Source organism: Babylonia areolata, chromosome 15 (assembly GCF_041734735.1).
Source record: "Babylonia areolata isolate BAREFJ2019XMU chromosome 15, ASM4173473v1, whole genome shotgun sequence".
NCBI classification, from domain to species: Eukaryota; Metazoa; Mollusca; class Gastropoda; order Neogastropoda; family Buccinidae; genus Babylonia; species Babylonia areolata.
The window spans coordinates 9,435,689-9,453,552 of NC_134890.1; the positions used below are offsets into that span (position 1 = coordinate 9,435,689).

General features: G+C 40.0%; 1 protein-coding gene across 1 annotated transcript; it reads left to right on the top strand.

Moving 5' to 3' along the window:
• Nucleotides 1-24: 24 nt before the first annotated feature.
• Nucleotides 25-15,925, top strand: LOC143290166 (RING finger protein 32-like). The gene is made up of 9 exons (XM_076599474.1): nucleotides 25-171; nucleotides 2,116-2,275; nucleotides 3,763-3,840; nucleotides 4,559-4,701; nucleotides 6,189-6,221; nucleotides 6,873-6,997; nucleotides 7,634-7,742; nucleotides 10,625-10,789; nucleotides 12,369-15,925. Exons 1-9 carry the CDS (start codon nucleotides 127-129, stop codon nucleotides 12,855-12,857), a joined length of 1,347 nt encoding a protein of 448 aa, XP_076455589.1. The 5' UTR covers nucleotides 25-126; the 3' UTR covers nucleotides 12,858-15,925.
• Nucleotides 15,926-17,864: the final 1,939 nt, after the last annotated feature.

Consider the following 17,864-nt stretch of genomic DNA (forward strand, 5'->3'; position numbering starts at 1 on the left):
TTTATCCAAGCTTACCGGGAGACCACTCTTACAAATCTTCCTGACAAGATTGTTCAGAGGTCGGCAGTCAACAATCCAGTGTGAATATGTTGTGGATGTCGGTCAGGGGAAAATATTGACCTAAGTATGGATCGAAAAGGGCTGAGTTCGTTACAGTTTCACCAGAACAAGGTTTGGGAAGTGTTTCACATTATTTTTAGCTTGGAGCTCACCACTTGATTCTAATTGTTGTTATAATTTCCAAGGCAACCTGGGTTGATCTTCACACACACAAACACACACACACACACACACGCGCGCGCGCGCTTTTCTTTTTCGTCTTCTCATGGTGAACACCATCATCATCATCTTCACTGACATGGGCTGGATTCTGACGAACGTGTATTGTCCAGCGGTGAATTTAGTCTATGAGCTAGCTGGGTACAACAAGTTGGTGGCCCGTAGCTGAGAGGTAACTTGGTCTAAAAGTTTAAAACAATGTACACATAACGCTACTGGTTAGTTATTCATTTGCTGAGCCAGTACACAGACCCAGACTGGCCAGGAAGAGCTCCAATGAAGGAGTATTGATCGGTCAGGCTGGGTTGCATTTTGTCCTACATGCAGAGGCAAGAAGCTGTTGCAGAGGGCTTGGTGGGTGGTGCATTCCTGGAACAGTCTTTGGGCTCACTTTGTACTGTTAACCAAGAAGGGACTTATCAGTGTCTACCATGTGGTTGTTAGTCTTGTAAAGCATAGTGAGGCGATGTCTTCTTTCAGCAAGAGGCTCCCAGTAGAATGTGTTTAGCATGCTGGTCACACAGCCTGGTGGCCAGTTGCTGTAGTTGTTGAAGACTTACTGGGCTGTCCATCATTGCACTTTCTCAAGCGCCATGACGTCTTTCTGACAGATTGGGTCCCAGATGGTCAATGCGTACTCTAAGACCGGTCTAACCATGGCTCTGTACTTTGCTGACTTGACTCTGGTGAAGTATTCACAGAAGTTATGCCTCAGAAAAACCACAATTCTGTTGCCCTTGTTGATCATATTGGTGATGTGTTTTCCCCAGGAAAGGTTCTCTGTGATGGTAACACTTAGGTATTTGCTGGATGATGTTGTTTTCAGTGTCTGCCCATGGAGGCAGAACATAGTTGGTATTACAGATTTCTTCTTGCTTGGAGAGATGTGAATGAAGGTGCATTTTAGGGGGTTGAAGCTCATTTGCCAGGTTGGTTCCCAATATTCCAGGGATGAAAGGTCTTGTTATTGTTGGAGGCTATCTTGAGGGGAGGGCATATTTTTTGTTTGAGAAGACAGTTATCGGCAAAGAGTTTAGCAGAGCTGAACTTGACAGCGTCGGGGAGGTAGTTAATGAAGATAAGGAAGAGAAGAAGACCCAGGACTGTACCCTGTGGGACTCCTGAGATGACATTGACTGGCATTTATTTTCTTGCCCTTTAGAATCACCTGTTGCTGGTGCTGACTAAAAAATGCAGAGATCCACTAAACGCTATTTTTGCAAACTCCATAATAGTCCAGTTTTGTAAGCTGGTGGGCATGCAGGACCTTGTGGAATCTAATAAGGAATGTATGTCAAACAGTAGAGCAGACAGAGGGCCTGAGAGAAGTAAAAAGAAGACAAGTGGGTTTTTGTCAGCAGTCCGTACAATGATTTTTTTTCATTCTTCATCTATTTGTTGGACTACCAAACTGCATGGTATAAACTTCTCTCTCTCTCTCTCTCTCTCTCTCTCTCTCTCTCTCTCTCTCTCTCTCTCTCTCTCTAGTAAAGTATATTTCAAACAAGCTGTGTGCATATGTAAGTAGTTTATAATATATGATACAGTCTTGGGAATGTGAGAGTGAAAGAGAGTAGGTGGGGTTTTTCTTTGGGTGTGTGTGGGGGGGGGGGGGGGGGAGAAGGTGTGTGTGTCTTCATGTATTGGGTGGGGGGGGGGGGGAGAAGGTGTGTGTGTCTTCATGTATTGAATTCAAAAAGAATATCACTTTTTTTTATAATATTAGTATTGTAATTGTCTTATTTATTCATTAACTTGGGTGTGATTTTTTCTTCTTAAGTAATTTACATATTTAGTCACATGGGTAACGATTCATTTTGTTTTCATATATTGCAGACATCAGGTATGGTTGCATTGAATGCAGTAGCATTTCAAGATCACTGGGCACGCTCACTGGCCATAGGAAAAACGACTGGTCCTCGTCAAGTCGGCTTAGGCCCAGCAGCAAGAGCGAAGCAGAAAAAAGATGTGCGGCCAGTGGTGGACACAGGAAGATGTAAGTCATTTTCTTCTTCTTCATCTTCATCTTCATCTTCATCTTCATCTTCATCTTCTTCTTCATCTTCATCTTCTTCTTCATCTTCATCTTCGTCTTCATCTTCATCTTCTTCTTCTGCATTTGTGGGTTGCAATTCCAGCCTCCACTGTACAAGTGGGCTTCTGTTTGTTGTTGTGTTTTTTTAACCCACCATGCACGCAGCTACATTCCATCTTTTGGGACTGTGCATGCTGGGTACATTTTTGTTTCCACAACCCTCCTAACCCTGACATGAATTGCAGGATCTTTAACATGCAAATTTGATGTTCTGCTTGTGTACACACATGAAGGGGGTTTAGGCACTGGCAGATATACTGACCTGGGTGAATGGAAAAGTCTCCGCCCTTAACCATCAGGTGTGCTGAATCTGGGGATAGAACTGGGAAAATGAGAGTGAGAATCCAGCATCTATATCCATTCAGCCACCACAGTTATCATAATTCATTTTAATTGATTGTTGCTGCAGGGAGACCATCAGTGAGAACTATCAAAATCTGACTAAGAATTTCATTTGCGTTGCTTAGCGATGCCTTTTAGCCACACACACACACACACACACACACACACACACACACACACACACACATGCTTGCACACACACACACACACACACACACACACACACACACACACACACACATGCTTGCGCACACACACACACACACACACACACACACACACACACACACATACACACATACACACACATACACACATATGCTTGCACATGCACACATGGGTATACTGTCTATAATTAAACTGTTTATGCTTTCCATCTCCTATACACTGTTTATAATCATATTGTTACTGCTTTCCGTCTCCTAGATACACTGTTTATAATTTTATTGTTTCTGCATTCCATCCTGTTTATACTTTGTGTGTGTGTGTGTGTGTGCGTGTGTGTGTGTGTGTGTGTGTGTGTGTGTGTGGGGGGGGGGCCTAAGTTGTATGCAGGTCACGGAGCATCCACTTTGTTTTCTTTTCCTAATCATCTTCTCTCTCTCTGTTTGTGATTAAACTGCTACAGCTTTCCATCTCCTCAACCTTGTTCATAACTGTGCTGGAACTGCCTTCTGTCCCTTAAAATACTTGTACTTTTACTGTTTTCCATTTCCTACATACTGTTTATAATTATACTGTTACATACTGCTTTAGACCTCTAAACATATTTTTGTTATCATACTGTTTTCCATCCACTGCATATTGTTTATGATTATGCTGTCTCATACTGCTTTCTATCCCTTGGATACTGTTTATGATTATACTGTTACACACTGCTTTTCATCTACACAGTGCTTTCCGTACCCTGCATACTGTTGATAATTATACTGTTACTGCTAGCCACCCCCTATACATGTCTCTTATAGATAGATAGAGAGACAGACAGACAGACAGAGACACACACACAGAGAATAAAAATTTGTTTACTTTTGTTTGTTTTTCAGCAAAGTCAAAGTCAAAGGTCGGCAAACCAGTGGAAAAGGAGTATGTGCTCGATGAAAAACCTCCTCCTTTGACGTTGGGTATGTTTTAAACAAAGATTGAGAGTTGGCATTGGTAAGTTTCAGATATATTGAGGGTTGTCTGGGGTATGTTTGCCCTATGCCTGACATGTCATTAATTGAAATATTAGATTGAGAGTTGGCATTGGTAAGTTTCAGATATATAGAGGGTTGTTTGGGGTATGTTTGCCCTATGCCTGACATGTCATTAATTGAAATATTAGATTGAGAGTTGGCATGGGTAAGTTTCAGATATATAGAGGGTTGTTTTGGGGTATGTTTGCCCTGTGCCTGACATGTAATAAATTGAAATATAAAGAAGGTTGATACTGTATTGAGATAAGTTTGAAATGTAGAGTGCTGACTAATAGTATTGACTTGGGTTAGTTTGAAATATAGTGTTGACTTGGGTCAGTTTAAAATATAGTATTAAATTGGGTCAGTTTAAAATATAGTGTTGACCTGAGTTAGTTTTAACAATAATATTGATTTTGGTTAGTTTGAATATAGTGTTAGCTTGGATAAGTTTAGAATAAAGAGTATTGACATGGCTTAGTTTAAAATTTCCAGAGGCTTGACAGTGATTAGTTTTGAAAATTGAAGTTATGTTTTAAAACAATTAAAAAAAAAAAATTTAAATAAAAAATAACAGATTATGTACTCTCTCTCTCTCTCTGTCTCTGTCTCTGTCTCTCTCTCTCTCTCTCTCTCTCTCTCTCTCTCTCTCTGTCTCTTTCAGCTCAGAAATTGGGTCTGGTCGAGGCACCAATGCAGCATTTGTCTGAGAATGAATGGGGCAGTGTGAAGGCCAAATCCAATGCCAGGGATGATTCCAAAGAGCCCTGTGTCATTTGTAAAGAGGACTTTGGACTTCAGCAGCAGGTTATATACAGAATTTTATTTACTTATCATGATAAACTCTGTATGAATGTGCTCAACGATGGTTAACATAATTAATTAACACTAAGCTTGTAAAAAAAAAAAAGTGTATGTGTATGTTTGTGTGTGAGTATGTGTGTGTACATGGTGGGTTGTATGCATTTGTGTGTCTGTGCATTGTGTGCGTTTGTGTGTGTGTGTGTGTGTGTGTGTGTGTGTGTGAGTTTTGGGGTGAGGTGTGAACAAGTTAGAGAGGGCAGAACTTTTATGTTCATGTGTGTTCATTGCTGCCAATTAAATTACTTGTTATTATGCACATGGGTTGAAAATATGTGTAGGAATGTATATTGAGTAGATTGGGTTATACATCAAATTGTGTCTTGATCTTCCCAAAGAAAACGTTAAGTGTTTCCAAGAATAAGATATCTTTGGCTAGATTTTTTGGAACAGTGGCTATAGGATGCAACACCATGAAGATTCAAGTCCAACAGTTCTGAGCAAGAAACCACCATGACCATGACAATAACTATGAATGTCAGTGTTGTTAAATTGAAAATGAAGCCTTTCAGTTCATCACTGAAAATCTTCAACTGGGAAAAGAATGCCCGTCAATAGAAATGATGGAAATGAATAGAACCAGTCAGAAAATACCAACTTTTTTTCTTTATGAGTTTTTAACAGAATTACATGAAGACATAGAGAGACATAGAGATGTAGGTAGTGCAGACCTGCTAGTGCCTTAACACCCTATGTGTATTCATGCACATGCAAAAGATGAAAATTACATCTAAGATCCTGTTGTCCATGCCAGTGTTCAGTGGGTTATGGAAGCATGAACATTCCTGGCATGCACACCCCTGAAAATGGAGTGTGGCTGCAATTATGGTGAGGTAAAAAAGGGCAATCCATGTAAAATTACTTTCAAGTCAATGAGGAAGTTGCAGCTCATTAACACACACACGCACGCACACATACACACAGGCACACACGCACACACACACCCACAAGCACACACTTCTTAAAAAGAAGAAAAATCTTGAAACCCTTTGCTTGTGGCCTGGAGCTGGAAGGAGAGACAATTCTGATATCAGTATCAGTATCAGTAGCTCAAGGATGCGTCACTGCGTTCAGTCAAATCCATATACGCTACACCACATCTGCCAAGCAGATGCCTGACCAGCAGCGTAACCCAACGCGCTTAGTCAGGCCTTGAGAAAAAAAAAATTCTGATATGGGAGTTGATACAGCTGCTGAGAGTGACTGAAACAGACTATACAGGAGATTATTCAGTGGCAGTTGTTGTTTCTCTTGTGGTGAAACAGACTTCGAAGGAGATTAGTAGTGAAGTTGTTGTTGTTGGTGGTGGTAGTGGTGGTGGTGGTGGTTTCTCTTGTGTTTCAGAAGAGACAGGAACAATCTCTTTTTTTTTTTTCTTTTTTTCTAAATGATGATTAATAATATAACTTTAATGTTTTTACCTCTTTTGACAGGTGCTGTTATCATGCAGTCATGTGTTCCACAGAGTAAGTTGAGCAGAATCTTTTCTTTGTTGTTTCAGTTGGGTTTTTATCTTCATGTTCTGTGTTAAATCATGTATTATGGTGTTGTTGTTGTTGTTGTTTTTAATGACAGTAATGTTCCACAATGATGACGATGATTTTTTTTTTTTGCTTTTATTCCCCATCACATTCTGTTTTAAATTGTAACCAGTATCTTATTTTACTGATAATTGTAACAGAATGCACTACTATGATGATGACGATGATGGCACTAGTGGTGGTGGTTGTGGTGGTGGTGATCATAATGATGGCACTGATGATGGTGGTGGTGATGATGATGACATCTAACTAGGTAGGAAGGATTCAGGATGCTACTGTGGGTCATGGTAAGTATGTTAGATTAAATGTAGTTTTTAAAAAAAAAGTTCTGTCTATGCACAAGTGTGTGTGTGTGTGTGTGTGTGTGTGCGTGAGCGTGTGCATGTGCATGCATTGCGCCTGCAAGCATGAATGCACATGAAGCTTGTGTGTGTTTTTGGTTGATATTCACATGCTAGTGTATGTGACGGTACACACACAAACACACACGCAGAGGCATGCATGCATACATGCACATTTAATGCAGAACTAATTAAAGAATGGAAATTTAGGGATCAATGAAATTGCGTTTGACAGGCTTGCCTCCAAGCATTTGAGCGGTACACAGGACGTAAAACCTGCCCCATGTGCAGAAGGGAACAATACCAAACACGGGTGATTCATGAAGGTGCAAAACTCCACAGGCAGAAGTGTGCCACAAGGTCAGTGTGTCTGTGTGTGTGAGTGCAGTTTTACTGACGTTTTTCTACTGCATGATTCTGGGCACACACACAGACACCCACCCTCCCAACCACACACACACACACACACATACATGGACACACCCACTCACATTCACACCCACACCCACGCCCACACTATGTGTGTATATATATATATGTATACACACACACAGACACACACACACACACACACACACACACATACATACATGAAATCAAAGAGGATAGGTTCTGTGGGAAGGGGCTGGGTAGGGTTGGGGATGATTCTTAAGGAATAGATGTATGTGAATCTGTGTGTGTGCATGTGTGTATGTGTGAGTTAGTTTGTGTGTATGTGAGACTCAGAGAGAGAGAGTGAAAGAGAGAGAGCATGCATGCATACATGTGCATGTACTTACTGATGTGTATGGGAATATGTTCTGTGATCAGAAAAAATGTGTACATATTTGTGTGTGCACGTGTTTCTGTGTATTCGTATGTGTGCACATGTATCTGTATGTGTGTGTGTGTGTGCGCGCGCGCATGCAGGTTCCTTGCATATTACAGTGTACACTTTGGATTTCGACTGCATGTTATCTTTAGGTGTGGTTCTTACACCCCCGATGTTTGTGTCAGGATTCAAGCAGCCTGGAGAGGATACGTTGTGAGATCATGGTACAAGAAACTGCGGCAGACTGTGCCCCCGAAAGACCCCAAGCTGCGTAAAAAGTTTTACATCGAGAAGGTAAGAAGGCGGTAGAATGAAATCATGCACTTTGTGACAGGTGACCACGGGTATACCATGATTTAACTGGTGCGTTTCTAATATTGCCACTCTGAAGTATCACAGACTTTTCAGTGTTGATTGATCATACACACACACAGAGGCACACACACGCACACGTGCATGTGCATGCATGCAAACTCATAAGCACCACACATCTACACACACACACACATGCAAACACAACTACACACAGAAGAATAACACAATCATTGAAAGAAAACAATTCATTGCTTACAAACAATCAACAGTGGGTTTCCATACCAGCTCTCTCTTTGCACTGAACACATCAAGTTGTAGATAGTCTTGGACTGGACATGATGGCCATGTGCCATGGACTGACAACACAGTGGCCATGTGCCATGGACTGACAGCATGATGGCCATGTGCCATGGACTGACAGCATGATGGCCATATGCCATGGACTGACAACATGATGGCCATATGACATGGACTGACAGCATGATGGCCATGTGCCATGGACTGACAACACAGTGGCCATGTGCCATGGACTGACAGCATGATGGCCATGTGTCATGGACTGACAACATGATGGCCATATGCCATGGACTGACAACATGATGGCCATATGTTATGGACTGACAACATGATGGCCATATGTCATGGACTAATAACATAATTGCCATATGCCATGGACTGGCAATATGATGGTCGGTTATGGACTGACAACATGATGGCCATATGCCATGGACTGATAACATTATGGCCATATGCCATGGACTGATAACATTATGGCCTTATGTCATGGACTGATAACATAAAGGCCATCTACTGATAACATAATGGTCATATGTCATTGACAGGGAACATAGCGGCCATAAGCTGTGGAATGATAACATGATGGCCATATGCCATTGACTGATAACATGAGGACCATGGCCTTGGTCTGATAACATGATGGCCATAAGTCAAGGACTGATAACATTATGGCCATATACCATGGACTGATAACATAATGGCTATATGCTGTGGACTGATACTTGGAGATATATTTGTATAAAGATGCCTTGAGCTGTCCTGCAAAAAAAATAAAAATAAAAATAATAATAAAAATAAAAATAAAAAGCTGAGATGTGTACAGAAAATGGAGAATGCAAGACAGACTCTGACTGGTCATCTTTACTAGAGATGGTCTGTGAGATAAGGTGCCTGCCTTCATAGAAGACCCCAAGGTTCGAATCTCACATGAGCAAGGCTTACTCTTCCTTCTCCTCTTTTTGAATGATGGGTTGGTCTTGTGCTAATCTTTCACATGGGATGATAAATGGAGGTCCTGTGTGCAGTATGCTCATAGCACACATAAAACAAGAGAGGCAAGGCCTTCAAGACTCACTTGTGATACACTAAAAAAAAAAAAAAATCTAATCGTTAAAATGTGTTCTGTATTTGTTTTTATAAAGCTTCGCGTTAAAAAAAAATAAAGAAAAAAAAAGTCCTAACCAGATTCGAATTAAGTCCCCTAGCATTAATTACAGAGTAATTTCCCTTTTTTACTATCTGCACCAAAACGTTTGCAAAATAAATAAAAAAAACTTCCATGCTTAGCAAAAGAAGTTCCTGTTTGAATAAAAAATGATAATGATGACTGCTCTTGTTGTTGGGTCAGAATACTAGATCAAATTGCCAAGTTTAGAGAATACAAAAAATATAAATATAACAGTAAATGCAGTTTGCATATAATTAGGCTTCATTTTTTATTTTTTGTGCCAATCCCAAAGGTGCAATGTTGTTTTAAACAAGATGACTGGAAAGAACTGAATTTTTCCTATTTTCATGCCTAATTTGGTGTCAACTGACAAAGTAGATGCAGAGAAAATGTCAATGTTAAAGTTTACCATGGACACACAGACACACAGACACACACACACACACACACACACACACACAACCAAACACCGGGTTAAAACATAGACTCACTTTGTTTACACAAGTGAGTCAAAAAGGAAGAAAAGATGAATTAAGTCCACTTTATTGATAAGTAAACACATGCAGAATAAGTATACATATCCACAACGACAAAAATTATTTGGTGTTGGACTGTGGTAATGTGACGTGGAAAAGGTGGAAGTTTGTCACACATTCTGGTGACTGTGTGTTCCTCTGTGTGTGTGTGTGTGTGTGTGTAGGAAGTGGATTTTTTGTTTATCACGTCCCTCTGTCACACATTCTGGTGACTGTGTGTGTGTGTGTGTGTGTGGAGGAGGAGGTGGAATTTTTGTTTTTAATGTTCCTCTGTCACACATTCTATTGACTGTGCATGTGTGTTTGTGTGTGTGTTCCTCTGTGTGTGTGTGTGTGTGTGTGTGTGTGTGTGTGTGTGTGTGTAGGACGTGGATTTTTTGTTTGTAACATCCCTCTGTCACACATTCTGGTGACTGTGTGTATGTGGCGGAGGAGGTTGAATTTTGTTTATAATGTCCTTCTGTCACATATTCTGGCGACTGTTTGTGTGCGTTTGTGTGTGTGTGTGTGTGTAGGAAGTGGATTTTTTGTTTATAGCATCCCTCTGTCACACATTCTGGCGACTGTTTGTGTGCATGTGTGTGTGTAGGAGGTAGAATTTTTGTTTATAACGTCCCTCAGTCACACATTCTGGCAACTGTGTGCGTGTGTGTGTGTGTGTGTGTGTGTGTGTGTGTGTGTGTGTGTAGGAAGTGGATTTTTTGTTTATAACATCCCTCTGTCACACAATCTGGTGCCTGTGTGTGTGTGTGTGTGTGTGTGTGTGTGTGTGTGGAGGAGATGGAATTTTTGCTTATAACGTCCCTCTGTCACACATTCTGGTGTGTTGAGTGTGCATTCCTGTGTATCCACATTTGCAGCTAGAGGCAATCACTGACCGCATGGTGAGGTCCTGTGACTTTGACGTCAACAGTTTCCTGCGTGAGATTGACCACAGCCTGGAGAGGAGCCGTGACATCTTCCGTCACTTCGACGCCGTCCATCGCATCATCACAGATGAAGAGTGGGAAGCTATCCAGTTAAAGGTAGCTTCACTCACCTGCCATGCATGCACACAGGAACACGCACTCACACACATGCATGCAGATATATATAAGCACATGCATACGCTCATGCACACCAACACAACTTGCCTACTCACTGATACATATCTGTATGCATGCATGCATGCATGTATGCATGCACAAACATGTATTATATATATATATATAGAGAGAGAGAGAGAGAGAGAGACAGAGAGAGATCTTTATCTATCTATATCTATTTATATATATAATGTGTGTGTGTGTGTGTGTGTGCGTGTGTGTAAATGGATAAATATGTTTGCATACATGTGAATATCTGTGTGAGCATGCATGCATGCATGCATACATTAGAGATTCAAAAGATTCAAAGAGATTTAATCCTTTGCCCCTTTTGGGGTGTGGAGGATACAATAACAATACATACTCACTGAATCACAAGTTCAGCCTAACAATGTCTCCAAAACACGCAAAAACGTGCGCGCGCGCACACACACACACACACACACACATGCATGCTAATGATAATGATTTGCAACAAAACAAATCAAACTTAAACAAACTGACATGTATGTGTTGTAAGAGAGATTCAGAACATTACACCTTAGCATAGTATTTCAACAGACATATTTACCTGCTATATCCCTACCTCTGTCACTGTATGCCATTACTATGTAGATCATGTGTTCGAAAAAAAAAAAAATCAAACTGAGCATGATGGATCGATGTTGTTGTTGTTCTTTTTTTTCTTCTTGAAGTTAAGACATATTTACCGGTTTCACCAACTGCATATACCAGCAACATTTTGGTGCATATAAGCCATATCAGAGGTGGTTAGTGATTTGCTGATTTCTATCATGGTGTGTGGATGTATGATTAAGGCTCCAATTTCTTTTGATTGACATAGTCATTAACTCTGCTAAGTTGTGACCTTCTGTCACAAAAAATCTTTTCTGTATTGTGACCTGCCATAAAAAAAAATCCTAGTCTTATGTCACCATTTGCTCTTTTTTCCACATTTGTACTCATTACTGTATTTCCTTGAGTTACTGTTAATGCTCTTTCCAGCAGTGAAAACCACTTTCAGATCAGACACACAGTATGTGAATAAAAGTCCCCTAAAAATTGTAATCCCTAATTCATGAGGAAGACTCCCCGAACAATTATAATCCCAAATACCTGAGGCAAAGACCCCTAAAAATTGTAATCTTAATAACTGAGGAAGAGTCCCTCGAAGATTGTGATCCCTAATACCTGAGAAAAGTCCCCTTAAGATTGTGATCCTAATACCCGAGGAAAAATCCCCTAAAGATTGTAATCCCTAATACCTCACTCACTGATAACGCACTCACTAGTATTCCCTTGTAAAAAAAAAAAAATGCACATGCAGGCAGAAAACACACACACATACACTCACACTTAACGGGCACTACAGCCAAGTGGTCAGAGCATTGGACTTAAAGTTTGCAGACCCTGAGCTAGTTCAGTCCTGGTATAGGTGTCTGGTGGGTTAAAGGTGGAGACACCAACTTTTTTTTATATTCCAGACTGTGACAGGGAACTTTGGTTTGTTTACCTGCAGGCTGTGGAACGATCCAACCAAGACTGCCCAATCTGCCTCACCAGCCTGACACAGGCCTGCCCGGACTCTTCAAGCCCAGATCTTTCAAACCAACAGGCTGCCACCAGCAAACCCAAGGCAGCTTCTAAATCAGAGTCCAGATCAGGCCCCAAGACAGGTCCTCACAAATCAGACCCAAGAGCCATGTCTCAGACATCAAAAACAACAATCTCCAAAAAGAGGCCAGGCCTTGCCAATCCAAATCCTGGAGCCGCTAAGATGGACGACGCCCAGAAAAGAGGAGGAGGGGAAGGAGAGGAGCTGGGAGGGTGGGAAGACGATACAACGAAAGCGGCAGGAAGGGTGAGGAGGACGGTGCTGCTGTCCTGCACCCACGTCTTTCACGAGACATGTCTGCAAACCCTTGAGGAGCTGGCGATGGGGGAAGTCCGCAACCTCTGCCCCATCTGCCGGGCTGTGTACCACAAACGCTCCATCCCCACCCTTTGAAGTGCACACCAACATTGAAGCTGCAGAACATATCCCCTACCCATCCTCTCCCTTTTTTTTTTTTAATCTAAATTTTGCGATTCTTGTAGAGTCTTATTGACATGGATGAGAGTGACTGATTTTGGGGGGATTTTTTTTCTTTTCTGTTTTTGTAATTTTGAAAGTTTTCAGCTAGGGTCTGGGGGAAGCTTAACTGAAGTGCATGTGGTAATACCACAATAAAGTAAAACAAAGTGGAAAAAAAACGAAGAATCAACACTATGCCAATATGGAAATCTGAATAATACACAAACACTCCCACCCATGGAAACTTTGGAACATATGTTATTGCTGTTGTAGATTCTGTGATTCTTGTATAGTCTTATTGGTAACGAGTGGTTAGCTTTGATGATGGCAGTTGTCTGCGTTTGCTGTCAGTCATGATGTGCCAAAAGTATTTAGTTCTGTGTGTCTTGTTTCGTCTGAACAGGGTTTTTTTCTTTTGGCACCAGTGTAGAAATACAGCATATACTGTGATTTAATTTTGTATTCACTTAGAAGTTGACTGATTGGTTATTACCTATTCATGGAGGGGGTAGGATGTGGGAAGGAAGTGTGGGTTTTTTTGTTTGTTTTTTTCTTCTAAATTTTTCATTAAATAACAGCATGGGGGATAAGTTGTCACTGGAATTTCCACTGACGTGACACAGGACATCCAGGTAGCAAAATGAACAGGGAATACCAAGTCAACATGTAGGTTGGCTTTAAAACGTGGATCCTGCCACAAAAATGAACATGGTTTCATTCCAACAAGTACTTTAAAAAACAAAACAGAAATACACAAAAACAAAACAAAAAAGGTTATTCCAACTAAAAACACCTGTTACAGAAAACCCACTCAGTTGGAATCATTATTCAATCACTGGGTTCTTTTCCTCATGCTTAATTAACATACACACACATGCGTGCCTCTATGCACGCCCGCACGCACGCGCGCGCACACACACACACACACACACACACGCATGCATGCACACACACATGCACATGTAGCCTCTCTTGATTTTAGATTCAGCAGACAGAGATTGGCCATAGAGATCAACAAGATCTGGCATTCCTTTACATTAGATAGTTGTTGTCCACTGGAGAGAAAATTACCATTTAATGTGTTTGATACATTCTCTTATTTAAAGAATCTTTTCTTTGTCGTTTGAGTGGTTATAGTTAGATTATTTGTTTGGTGTTTTGCTTGCTTGACATTTGCCAGAGCTTGTTTCCCTCTGCTATTTACAGATACCCCAAATGGTATACAGTTCCTGCTGAACAAAATAGAAGCATACTGTAAAAAAAATAAAGAAAGAAAGAAATTAAATTAAAAAGAATCATTCAAAGATGCTTACAGAAGGAATATATAATATGCTGAGCAAAATATTTTGTGCATTTATGCAACTGTTGCTTGGATAATGTACATTCTTTATATTGCTGGTATACTCAGTCTTCTACAAGTGTAACAATTCAATTTTTTAAAACTTTCTCTGGTATAAAGACCAGATTTTTAAAAAAAAATGTGTGTTGAGTGCATTTTTTAGAGTGTGCAGTTAGTTTGTATGTCATGAGAGAGAGTAATCAAGAACAACTTTGACTTGAAACTGGAGAAGGTTACATTCCTTCCAGCCAGTATTTACACACACGCGCGCGCGCACGCACACGCGCACACACACACAGAGACACAGACACAGATATTACTCCTTATATCACACAGTGTAATGCCTCTATAATTGTTTGGATTGTTAACATCCCCTTTCTTGTACAGAGGAAATATAATGCCTCCAAACCAGCTCTCTGGGAATATATTTTCTGAAATAAAGTATTAGCTGAGTGGTTAAAGTGTTGGACTTTCAATCTGAGGGTCCCGGGTTCGAATCTCGGTGATGGCACCTGGTGAGTAAAGGGTGGAGATTTTTCCAATCTCCCATGTCAACATAACAGCAGACCTGCTAGTGCCTGAGCCCCCATCATGTGTTTACACACGCAGAAGATCAAATACGCATGTTGAAGATCCTGGAATCTATGTTAGCGCTTGGTGAGTTATGAAAACAAGAACATACCCAGCATGCACACTCCCAAAAACATTGTATGGCTGCCTATGTGGTGGAGTAAATAAACAAAACGGTCAAACACATAAAATGTTGCATGTGTGTGTGTGTTTGTGTGTGTGCCTGAATCTGATTGAATGACACAGGAAACAAATGATTGAATGACACAGGAAACAAATGATGAGCGCCCAATGGCAGCTGTCAGTCAGCTCTACCCAGGTAGGCAACCTGTTGTGCAAATGAACCCGTATTTGTAAAGTGCTTAGAGCTTGGTCTCTGATCGAGGATAGGCACTATATATGTTAAGTATCAATGTCATCGTCATCATTATTGACAAAAATGTCTACTGTACTGTCACCAGCATTTTTGATTAACTTTCCAGTTAAACCTTCCTGTCCTGCTGCTTTCTTGTTTTGTTTTGTTTTATCTTTCTAAATGCAAATAACACTTCTTCTTTAGAAATGGACTGATTATAGTAACTGTCATTATCTTCGATCTCTAACTTGATTCCTCTTCCAATTGAGTTTCTTTCCAAAGTGATTTTCTGAAATGTTGAAACATGTCATCAATACTAAAAATGTTATTAATTTTTTTTCTTTAATGATATACTATGTACATTTTCCCAAAATTGTTTTTGATTTGTTATAGAGGATACCAGTTTATCTAATATTGCATTTTGTAACTCTTTCTCTTCCCGCTTTGTCAAGTGCTTATACTCTGTGTGCAACACAGAACACGTTCTGGTCACCAACATCGCCTGCACAATGTGCTATTCTGTACAGCTTTCATAAATTCATTCTTGCTGCTCTGCATACCTGGTAGTACCAGTTGTTTTGATCTGTTTTGCCAGGGATCTGATCCTATCATATATTAATTGTTTGTTCACATATGATGCACTTTCTTTGATATATTTCTTTAAAGTTTCCGAAGCTTTGTCAATGTTGGGTGGTGCTGGTGTTGAATTGAATTGCATTGAATTGAAATATCATGATCGATTAAACTGAAAGCTAATTCTAACTTCTTTTCTTTATTTTTTTATAATTTTATTATTATTATTATTATTTTATACAGATTTCATTGAGACAGCAAACGTTTCAGCCAGCTCATCATAAAAATAAAAAAATCTTATTTGTCATTTGTGTAGATAGTCCCATAAACCGTAGACTTGAAATCAATCTGAAGGATTTGGGCTGTATATCTCATTTCATGGGTGGGAGCAGAAAAGGAAAGAATAAGAAATCTTTACCCTAATTTTGTGTGCCACACAGGAAAAACACAAAACTGAGGGGACACCTACACAGAATAAAATTCCAGGCTAAATCATTTTATTGGTAATAATACAAATTTGAATTCAAAATCTTAAAACACGACTGGACTCAATTAAGATAATTATTAAACAATATAAGCATAACAAATGGACTGGGGAGGAGTTTCAGGGAGCCGCTGGACAAGTTAAAATAGCTGTGTATATCTTAATCAGAGATGACAGCCTCAGCCCAGCCAAAGCACTGTTGGTGGTAAGTGAGGTGGAAAGGGTAGATTTAAAATCTGCACTCTCTTTTAAGGCCACAAACAGGAAGTTGGTTTCAACTACGGAAGAGCAAGTTGACTGGCAGACAAACTTTATACGAATATGTAAAGCAATCTCGCTGTGTGTGTGTGTGTGTGTGTGTGTGTGTGTGTGTGTGTGTGTGTGTGTGTGTGTGTATTTATATATATAACACTTTCGTCTTTTTTCATGCACACAGACCTCCAAATCCCTTTGTTTCATTGGTCTGTAAAAAAGGTGTTGGTCATTTTTATGTCATCTTCAGGTAGAAAGATAAAGTTTGACAAGGGAGATAATGTTGATGAGAAAAGAGGTAATTCCAGTAGATAAGTAGTACAAGAACTCTCTTACATTGGAACCTAAATGAACACTATCTCTTTGTAATACAAATCGAAAAACTATACCTGTTTTGAGAGGGATATTACATTTGCTTTTCTTCATGTCTTTTGGGCATGCTATAGTTGGCATGAAATGGTCTGAGTCAAATCTGTCTTTTACATTAAGCCACAGTGTGAACACAAAAAGGCAAACAAATCACTAAACACAAGAAAATAATCGTCCACACTACTGCCAGAATCAGTGATGAATGTGTTGCAACTTTGACGGTCACTGCCATCACACATGATTCAAGATCGGTAAGCCAAATTTAGTGCACATGGTCAGTAAACTTTTTCCGTAAATATTCAAACATTAATTTTTGTCCTGAAATTTTCGACACTAATTGGGTGACCTGTAAAAATTAATGAAAACTACTATCGTAGTCAATATCATCAGGAGTAATGTTGGAATTTCTGCAATTCAAATCACCAGAGACAAAACGATGTAAACGTCAGTAAATGCAAGTCAAAAACATTATTCCAATAGATCAATGGCTTTGTCAACATCAAATTGTACACACACTCATACAAAGTATCTTTCAGGGTGCCCAACATAGGTTTGTCAACTAGAACAACTCATCATTAATAATTAAGGGGCCTACACTTTCTTGGTGAGACATTCAACACCATCTGAAGGTCGACCGTATTTAGAGAACTTAACAGCAGGTTGATTTGTAAAAGCATTTAAATAACTAAGTAAATATAGCAGACTGGAATTTCTCCAGAAACGTTTCAATCCGAGAAATCAAATCAAAAGACCAAATATAAGACAAAAAGTTTCTCTCTCTTAATTTAAAAAACAACCCATTAATGTTCCGAAGCAAAATATTTAAAGAGTCATTTACAAACACACAAGAACGAGAACGACTCCCCACAGTATCAACCCCGGTCCCCGGGTCATGATCACGTGCAATATGACTCGTGTTCCGCCCAGTTGCACACACCCCGTTGTCACTGATACTGTCACGAACTTCAGGTTCACTTGTACTGACGTGAAACTGGAGTT